We start from the raw sequence: 10,142 nt of genomic DNA on the forward strand, positions 1-10,142 counted from the left end.
GCATATGGATTATGCCATTTATCAGCGTGAACAGTGGGTCTGTTTTGAACATTGTTTTATGAAGCCTAAATATTCTGTCCCAGTCCTCACCTGATGCAGCGTAGAATGGCTCCACAGATGTCCTACTCGGGATCTGGTTGAATGTGTTCCAAGACATGTATTCTCAATTATTTCTTCTTGTTCAATATGGTTACATATTTCTTAATGGTTCAATGTGCTAATCATATTTTACTTTTGAATTTCATAGTTGTTCTCTTCTGCCCTTGCTGTTTTCTATGCTGTCTCTAAGTTCAGGTTCCTTTCATCAACCTTGGAAGATTCAGTGGGTCTATTTCTTTTTTGTTAAATCATTATCTCACTATTTCAATGGCATGTAGTTTCAGAGTAAACTTAATAGTATTCATTACTGAAAGATGACATTAGTTTGATGCTTAATTGTAGGCAATCCTTTAAAAAGAACATAATAAAAACATCAGCAAAACGCCTTCAATAAAAAATAATTATAAAACATTTTACTCATGTTTTCAGTTTAACCCTGTCATCAAAGATGCAGAAGAAAGTGGACCAGCTGGTTGTCACTTGCAGTATCTATCTGCTTTCACTTTTGCTCTCCTATATGGAAAGAGTAACAAAACAAGATTTAGATTAAGACCAAATATGATTACACCTGGGTGTTTTATCCGCCTCAAAGCGTTAAGGAAGCATTGAAAGCATTTTTTCCTTAAACTTTACAGCACATACAAAAGCCTAACACCACTTTGGATTTGTTAATTAACTTTGTTTTCTTAGGGAGCTAGAACTGCAATGTCTAAAGTTAACCTTAGGTTTCCCTTCACATCGTCATGAATTGCATTTTGCCCACTCTGAGGAATGGAATTCAGATTCAGTGTGATCTGAAACTGACACTCAAGCTGTGATGGCCCAGGAGTGTTCTCACATCACTTGCGATTATCAGAAACAGTATTCTGCACTCCACATGCTGAATTAATGCACATACTTATACTGATACAAAATGTTTTAAAAATTTGAGACAGTTTCTATAGTCTCAGCTGAGAGGAAAAAATTAATTTATTCCCACTAGGTAACACGAAGACTGTTCTTAATAAATGCTATTTCTCTTTAAAATGCAGCTTTCCCCTCTCCAAAATGTTCTAGTGCCATAGGTATTGAAAGTTAAAAATTAGCTTAATTTTTGTGATGAAAAAGATTAATCCCTCAACTCCTCTGTACTAAACAAACTGAATAATCTAGTTGAAGATTTCCAAAAGAATTCATTTCTGAGTAAATGCAAACCTGCAAACTTCAGCTACAGAACTGAAAATTCAGAAAGAAAAAAAAAAGCCAACCCCAGATCTCAGGCAGAACACTGACCAAAGATGAAATGTTCAACACCCCACTGCCCTGAAATCTAGCTTTCTTCTGTATCTCAGGTTTACTGTAATTCCATTTGCCAGTAATTTTTAAATCACTACATTATTTCTTGTACTTTGAAGTACCTGTCGAGCAGCATTTCATGAAAAGTGCCTTCTTTCCTGGCTTTTCTGAGGGCTTTTGTATCTTCTTTGCTTATTTTAAGCTTTTTGTCTTGAAAACTTTGGAATTTCTTTCTGTAAGGGGGGGAAAAATATGTTACAAAGTGTAACTTCTTTGAAGTTTTTGTGTTTCAATAAAACAGCAGCTGTGATAAGAATATAAGAATCTTAACTTCTATTATGCAGTAGACAACTAGCCTAATAAAATCCAGCAAACCATCACAGTATCCAACACTGCACTAATACTTCTGTAGGTGAAAATGATTCAGGTTTTTTTTTTTTTTTTGACAGTTTAAGTGGGAATGAGCCCTACACAAATGGCATGATGTGGTTAAAAGTTCTGAAGAGACCTACGAACGTAACAAGTCAGGGAGCAAAAGTGCACTGGGTGTAGGTGCAAAGTGCTGGTAGTGGGGGAGCTGCAGGGCTGGGCATAACTGGCTCCACAACAGACCCACCGCAGGACACGGCCAAGCCCATCACCAAAGCTGGCGGCACCTCTATGAAAACATACGGAAGAAAGGGCAAAATGCCACACAAGCAGACGAGAAGAGGGAAAAAAAAAAAAGTGCAAAATGGCAGCATGAACATCAAAGGACAGAGAAGGAGAAGGAGGAGGTGCTTCAGGAGCTGGAGCAGATATTCACCTCCAGCCCACGGAGGGGACCATGCCAGAGCAGGGGAAAAGCGAAAGAAAGGAGGGGCAGAGAAAAACCACTATGAAAACCCCACCCATTGCTACCCCCCCGCCCCCCCACGAGTGAAGCTGAGCTTGGGAGATGGAGGAAGGAAAGGTGGGTGGTGTTTTTAAGTTTTGTCTTTGTTTCTCACTAACCAAATCTACTTTAATGGGCAATAAATGTAATTAGTTTTTCACAAGTTGAGTCTGTTTTGCCTGTGACAGTAACTGGTGCGCAATCTCTATCTTTATCTGGTTTTTATAGGTTTTTCATCCTATTTTCTCCCCTTGTCCTGCTGAGGGGAAAGGGAGTGAAAGGCTGGGTGGGAGTTTGGCCCTTCCACCAAAGGCAACCCCAAAAAGAAGAAAAAAAAAAAAAAGATACTCGAGCCTGTTAACAGCTCTAAACTACATACACATAATTGATTTCACACTGTTTAACGTTTCCTTTGTCTTCTTGTGGAACATCGTCTTTCTGCTTCGGTTCTCTTTCAGCGCAAGTGCGAATCTAGTCATTGAGAGGAAGAAAAACAAAACACAAACCACCTATTTTTCTAAAACCAGAAGTTACAGGTTAAATTTGACAATGTATACAGAATGAGAGTCACAGTGACTTTTTAAGTTCACAGTTTTCAAATTGGTTAATGCGCAACTGGAGACAACTGCAATAAAAGCAAGACCTGTCTGAAGTAGGGGAAATATTAAGTGTAATCCCTGATACTACTGTAAGACCTAATTGCCTTCATCTCAAAGAAGCACCTTTACAGTTCTTATTTTTAGCAGGGGTAAAATGCCTTTTTCAGAGACTGAGTTAAAAAATATTATTGCTCTGACTAGTAGACACCTGTCTCTGTTTGGAGGCACACAGGTATTTTTCACATTCAGATCAAGTCAAGACAGTCTTTTTACATTCTCCAACTTAAAAGATCTCCCCTTCTGCATCGTTCTGCCAAACCCTTCTCCATCCCTGCTTCAGCCATAACTCATCTCTCCTGTACCAAGCTGTTCAGAACTATCTGGAACATCACATAGACTGTCTTGCCCTCCAGCGTCTTGCCCTTTTGTGGCAAAATATCTTCCTCTCTCTACTAGAAGTATCTCAGTTTATGCAGCCCTGGAGCTCATTTGCCTTTCTTGTGGCCAAATCCCTTGACAGCTTATAGAAAGCTATTATAACCATATTAACAGTAAGTAAACTGTAGCACACAGACACCTGGTTGTTTGCATATCCATGCCACTCCTGTATTAATTGTAGAAGTTAAAGATTACCTTTATCATTTCTTCTTCCCCTGCAGTTTTGCTTTTGGCTTCTATGTCTCCCTCTTCGTTACATCTAATGAAACGGCTATTTGCTGCTAGTAATGCCATTTTCTTCTGCAGAAATAATATCACATATTGTTAATATAAAGATTTTGTCTGTAATCCTTGATTCATAAGATTTATCCTCTACAATACACTAAAGAGCTCTGTAAATGCGTTTTATTCTTTTATATATGGACACTTCAATAGCTAGCCAGCAGACTTCCTGGCTCCTTCACTCTTAAGATGCTTATAGCTGCCAAAATGCACTAACTTGAAGTATTTTAAGAACTTTCAATTATAGTAAGTGCATTGCAGTTGGGAAAACAGGAGATTAAGAGTTACAATATGGAAGAGACTGCAAAAGGCTTTTACTCCACAGACAAAAAGCCATCAATATAGATTAATTCAAAATACAGTCAAATGCTAGGATGCTATTCCAAGCAGCTTACATCTTGGAAGACGGGTTCCCATTGCTCTCTTGATCCTATTGCATCTGAACGTCCAACAACAAGTCCATCTGAATTTATACCGAGGTATTTGCCATAACCAGACTTCAGAGCAATCCTCAAAGAAAAGACAGTAAAACAATAAAGAATGTTTTCAATTCAAGCAATTCACAATATCCATTATTAGTAGACATCACAAACACATTATTAGCAGACAATGTATTTCAAGAAAATTAATATTAAAACATGTATTCACACCAGAAACAAAAATAACAAGTATCAAAACTTGTAACATTGTTACTCTAATTACCTTGTATCAGACAACTTCACTGCTGTAAATTGTTCAGGAGGACTAGGGCCTTCATCATCTGAGGAATGAGTTTTCCATTAGTTAGGTATGAAGTATGAAACATACAGTATTTTAGCCTATTAATACTTTGTTTCAAAGCAGTTGAATTAAACACTGGGCACTGCTAAATACTAAGGAAATCTGCAATACTATTTCTTTAAAAATTCCTTTTTTGAATATTCACTTTTAAAGAAAATCAATGCAGGTGCTCATTTTATGTTCATATATTTAGAGTGCTTAAAACAAGACACAAAATAAAGACAATCATTGTGTAAAGAAATTTACAGGTGAGAAGGTTTTGTAATTCTCCAGGTGGCTTTGAAAACCTTAATCTCCTTGTAATGTTATTTTTTCCATAACAAAATGTATCACAGTTCAGCTCTGGTAACACAACTCAGTATCCTAAAAGCTACTAGCCTTTCCATCCCTCACATCCGAAATGAGATAATATTGTCATTGTTGCTTTGATCTCACCCTGGAGGTGAAACACACCATCACAGCTCTGGGAGAGACCGTGTCTAACTGATGGCTCTCAAATTCAAAATAAGGACAAGTTAATTATCCCACCGCATTAGCGCCTCACTTGTGTGGCAACAAAACAAGGATATTAAGATGAGGATGCAGCAATAAGCCTTGAAACTCATCTGCCTTGAGTTTCACTCTTCAACTGATACTATAAAGATTTTATAGGATTTAATAAAAGTTATACTCCTTTTTTATCCAGTAAATGGTATGGCTTTAACAGGTGATCATCTTCAGTGCAGTTCAATTTATTGTACACATAAAAAAGAAAGAAACTAGATAAGTGAAACTGATTGGTAGTCATTAGGTTTAAGTCATCTGTATGCTATGGCTAGGATTATTGCATTATTTATAATAAACTCTTCTTCTAGCTGTAAAACTGCTTGCCTTTAAATGAGGCTACTTTTATGCCTTTCATTACTAAAACTGCTTATTTCCAAATTTGCTGGAACAAACCTTTATGTGGTGCTCCAAGTGTAAACAAGCCATTGTCGAGGGCATGGATGTAAGCTCCTTTATCCATTTCTATAGCGATAGTTCCTGTAATTTCACCGAAATTACTGACAGCCCACCAGTTTCCTAAAATACAAAACCATGACAGTAAATAGAGTAATTACAACTTCCGATTACAGTAGTTCAAGAGATGATATTTCTGTGTCTTCTCCGAGATTTGAAATTCTAAAGATGCAATTGCTATCTCAAGACCTTTGTGCATTATTTTATAGTAAAAAGCCAAATTAATGGTGTTGCCACTGAATCAGAAAGTCCTGCTGTTCTACCCACCCTGTCATCTCTAGTCACAGGCTCCTGCGCATCATCCCTTCGTTGTGTTAGTCCACAGAGCCAGTTGATCCATTCAGCTGATCCAGCAAAGATAACACCTTGCAAGGAAGGTTTTGGTTTTTTTTCTCTGAACCAGCTTCCTGCAGTTTTGGAGTCATTTTATTAGATTCTCCAACACAACAGAGACAGATGATCTATCTCACCTTGCTGTAACATTACTTTGTGTGAACTGTAATCCTAAAGCCAGTCTGTCTCTTTGAATGTTTGGGGCCCACAGAATTCTATCAAAGTTTAAGGTAGCCCCACCCAGATGCATTAATTAGAATTATGATGTTTATGTTTTTTAAACAGTAAAATTTTTTCCTGGTATATTGCCTTACAAATATTTTCTACCTGATTAGGATAATAGCTATTTTTAATTAATCCGAATATGATGGGTTTTTTCCACATGGTAAATTTGGCAAGTCAATCTGCCTTGAGAAGAAATGATCTTCCTCTATCTTTATGCAAAATACAGAGCTAACTGTCTTGTCCTATACAGTCAGGGCTCGCAGATCAATGTATGAATTTTCCAAATCTCTCCCACTTTTCTGAAATCTGGCTAAACTAAAGAACATAAAATATCTCTAACATTCATCTCTGGTACGACGTAACAGCCCATTTTCTCATATATCGTAATTTGTTTTAACACAGGAACAAGGATGACTTCCCCTTGCACTACTTTAGCTTATGCCTATATACACATAATAGAAAGTGACATTTATCTGGTGATGTGCACTGTGCTACAATATACATCTGCATCTCTCCTAACTTTGTGATTATTTTTTAGCTGTTTTTGTTTGTGAAGTGAACTGTGATCAATCAAGGACATGACAGCACTGAAGGGCAAAAGTCTGTCAAGTTACCACTCAGGACAATAGATACTTCGATCCTTCTATTTTATGAAAGAGGAAACAGTAAAGTTCTGTTTTGTTACTGGTTAATGTTTGTGTCTTCAGTTTCAATTAACAGCAGCGAATTTATAATGTGAACACATCACAGCAGTCAAGCAACTATGTCAAGTGAAAAACAAATAAACAAGCTAACCAAGACTCTTCATTTTGAAAGGCACAAAGGTTTGAGTGAACTAAAGAACCCAGTCAGAAAGTAACTAGTTGCAGAGTAAGAACAGAACACGCAGGTGATCCAAACACTAACTTTCAAAGCGATAGTAACAGAAGATGCAAGTTATTTACATAGAAATGCAGTCATTAAATAACAACGTGACAGTGCTAAAAAGCCTCTCCTCCTGAAGCAAATAGCACTTGGGGAAATTAAAAAAAAAAAAAAAAAAAGAGATAGCCAACCTGATAAGTACCTTGAGATTACATAAAAACATACTTTAGCTAAAAAGGTAAGTGGAAAATCCACCCCATTGGTGTCAGAAGTTCCATTTGGAGTCTAGGAAGATCCCAACATACAAATAACACGCTGTGAGAAATAGTTATAAACCTCTACAAGGCCCACATTTAGCCTACAAAGTCCTACCGCAATCTCTTCAGCTTCTGCTATCCCCTAGAGTTTCCACACTCTCCTCACCAACAATATCAAGCTGCTCTGCCGCATCCTCTTCCCTTTTCCTTTTCCTTTTCTTCTCCTTGTGCTTTTTCTTGCTGCGAAGGGAGATGCAAAGGAATAAGAAGGTACCTCAGGCCCGACGCCTCCACAGCGAGCCCTCACACACGGCCTCGCCCCGCAGCCCCGGGCTACCAGAGCCCAGCTAGAGCCCCAGGCACCGTGGTGAGGGAAGGGAGGACAACCCGCTCCTCACCTTTTCTCTTTCGCCCCTTTGAGGACGAGCTTGGTGGATTTCACGCAGGAATACTCGGCCATGTCGGGCTGTGGCGACCGCGCAGCGACGGCAGCCGCGGAGGGACAAGCTTCCTCCCCCCACCGTCTCTCCGCCCTCCGCCGGGCGCATGCGCAGCGCCACAGCGGCTGCCTCACCGTCCCTCATGGCACTCCGCGGGGGCTGCGCACGGAATTTGAGGGTAAAACTAAAACAATACAAGTTTAAAATTACGTGTCCCCCTGCGCCTTCCCCTTCTAAGGCTGGCTTGGCTCCGCTGGTTGCTGTAGCGCTTTGCAGACCTCGAGCACCAAGGAATGATGAGCCTGCGGATCTCTCTCCGGCATGCGGTAGCAATCTGTCAGTGTGTGTTATTTAAAAGCAGATCTAATGGACGCAGAGCAGAGCCCGTGGAGCTGTGTCCTCCGCCACGGGCAGCAGGCCTTGCACCAGGCCAGCCTGAGGCAGGAACAACAGCTTCGAGGGAGGCCCGTGAAGGCAAGTTGGGGAAATGAAGTTCATAAGTCAACCCAGTGCACCAAACTGGGGGAAAAATGACATTTATGTTAGTTTTTCCCATCCTGGCAGCCACTTGGCATTCCATGGAGTAAAATTTACCTCAGGATTTCCTCTAGGGGTATAACCGCCTTTCTCTGATACAGTTAACTTACCACCCTCTCAATAAGTACTGCTCCTCCTTCTCTGGGGAGTGGCTTTCCTAGCACGTTAGACTCCCAATTAGAGCTGTAATTTGTAATTTATGTTTAGTCTTGGAATCGTAGAATCCAATATGTTATAAGGGGCCTTTAAGATCAAGTCCAACCTCTTTTTCTCCAGGCTGAACAACCCCAGCTCCCTCAGCCGTTCCTCACAAGACTTGTGCTCTAGTCCCTTCTTCTAGTCTGTTGTTTTACTTCACACCAATGGAAGGGATTTTGTACCCCAAAGGTTGTCTGCTGATTATATTAGCTGCTCAAGTGAAAGATACCATCCCTATCAAATCTTGTCTTACATGAACACATACAGACATTGGATTGCTTACTTTTGGTTTCTGATTTCATTGCCTTTCTATGCTTGCAAGCTCTCAGCTTCTCAAAGGTATCTTCTACATGTAAGAAATGAGAGTCTTCTACATGGTTATGTCAAAGACTTTCAAATCACTGAAATCATGTCTGGGTGATAAAGCTGTTGCATACGTAATGTCCCAGTGGAGACCCTGGAGTTTGTGGATGACTGCAGGTGTCTTCCACAGCTACTTTGATTGGATCCAGGACCCTGCTGCATCTCACCAAAATGCTTTCAATGTCCATCTATGTGCCTAACATGACTAACCCCATGTTTTTATCTGTGAAGCTGGAGTGGTTACACCTGCCATGTAAAATGAAAGCAACAGTAATGGTCTTTCAGGAATTTTTGGCAAGTCCCTCATTTTGGAGCTTTGGGGAGAAGGCAGTTGGGAGGAGGCAATTGCTTGTCAGCAAAAGCAATACTTCAATCAAGCTGCTGGTGTGTGTAAATTCAGAATACTATTTTTTGTATCTCTGGCATGCTATCTTCCTGCTGGTGTCTTCATCTGTTGCAGCTTGTCAGTGGCAGACAGTTGTCTCCTTGATTAGCGTTTTGGAAGTGGATAACTTGAAGCAGTTGTTGGAAGCGTGTTGCTGTAGTAGACAGTATGTGACTTTATTGATTTATTGACTTAGCAGTCCCAGGAACTTGAATCTTGCAATTAGTTCTTCCAGTAAAAGCTGAAAAAAATAGTCAGTGCAGAAAGCTGCAGGCAATGATGGACAGCCTGCTGACCACTTCTGATCTCTGCATGGAGCTGCAGTCAGGGAACTATTGCATTAGCAAAGTCTTGTGTCCAGTCAGGTTGTGAAGGTCCTGCACATCTTACTGTTTGTGAAGGACCAGAGAAGATCCAGGTTTCCAAATACAAGATCGAGATACCTAGACAGACTACTAGCAATCCATGTGTTGATTTCAGCCTTACCCTCGGTAAATTCCAGGTTTCCACATACAAGACTGAGATACCTAACCGGACTACTAGCAATCCATCTGTTGATCTCAACCTCACTCTCAAGTAAATTCTGTTTTCTATTTTTGCATTTCTAGAGATTATTGCCAGACTTCTTCTAGAAACCTTTTGATACTGTCTTAGAATTTTACAACCAATAACAGAATTGTTTGCTTCCTTGTTTTTAGTGGTAGATACAAGGGCTTGTTCCCTGTTAAAACATTTTAGTCAACGTATTCATATTTTGTTCCACATTCTCATGCCTCCAGCCCTTTGGAAATTAATTCAAGCTAACCTCAGCATCAAACAATTTTAGAAAATATAGTTATAATTGTATTTGACTCTCATTTTATTGTTAAATACTTTTTTGCAGGTTCTAAACAGATATGCCTGTAAGGCAGAAGTTTTAGTAAAGGGTATGTGAAAAAAGAGAGAGCAATTACGTAGGAATTTGAAGAAAGCACAGAGTAAATGGGTGACGCGGAAAGAAAGTCTGTCAGCATGCTGATGACTCAGCCTCACCCCTGTATACTAAATTGTCCTCCAGTGTTTCTTTTGGTTATTTTGAAGTTTTATTTTGATTTCTTTTTAGGCTTTGATTCTATGGAGACCAAATCTACAGGGGTTCTTTATTGTTTTCTTAACTCTAACTTTAGTACTTTATTTGTCATAGATTTGACTTTT

The 10,142-nt window shown here is 39.6% G+C and overlaps 1 protein-coding gene across 1 annotated transcript; it reads right to left on the reverse strand.

Moving 5' to 3' along the window:
* Positions 1–490: 490 nt before the first annotated feature.
* Positions 491–7,553, reverse strand: FRG1 (FSHD region gene 1). Its single transcript, XM_063337106.1, has 9 exons — positions 7,424–7,553; positions 7,192–7,265; positions 5,287–5,409; positions 4,270–4,327; positions 3,963–4,077; positions 3,481–3,585; positions 2,628–2,719; positions 1,497–1,607; positions 491–612 (listed from the first exon to the last, which is right to left on the reverse strand). The coding sequence occupies exons 1-9, from the start codon at positions 7,483–7,485 to the stop codon at positions 576–578; spliced, it is 777 nt and encodes a 258-aa protein (XP_063193176.1). The 5' UTR covers positions 7,486–7,553; the 3' UTR covers positions 491–575.
* Between the last annotated feature and the right edge of the window lie 2,589 nt (positions 7,554–10,142).

The sequence above is a fragment of the Chroicocephalus ridibundus genome, chromosome 5 (assembly GCF_963924245.1).
Source record: "Chroicocephalus ridibundus chromosome 5, bChrRid1.1, whole genome shotgun sequence".
Classification (NCBI taxonomy): domain Eukaryota; kingdom Metazoa; phylum Chordata; class Aves; order Charadriiformes; family Laridae; genus Chroicocephalus; species Chroicocephalus ridibundus.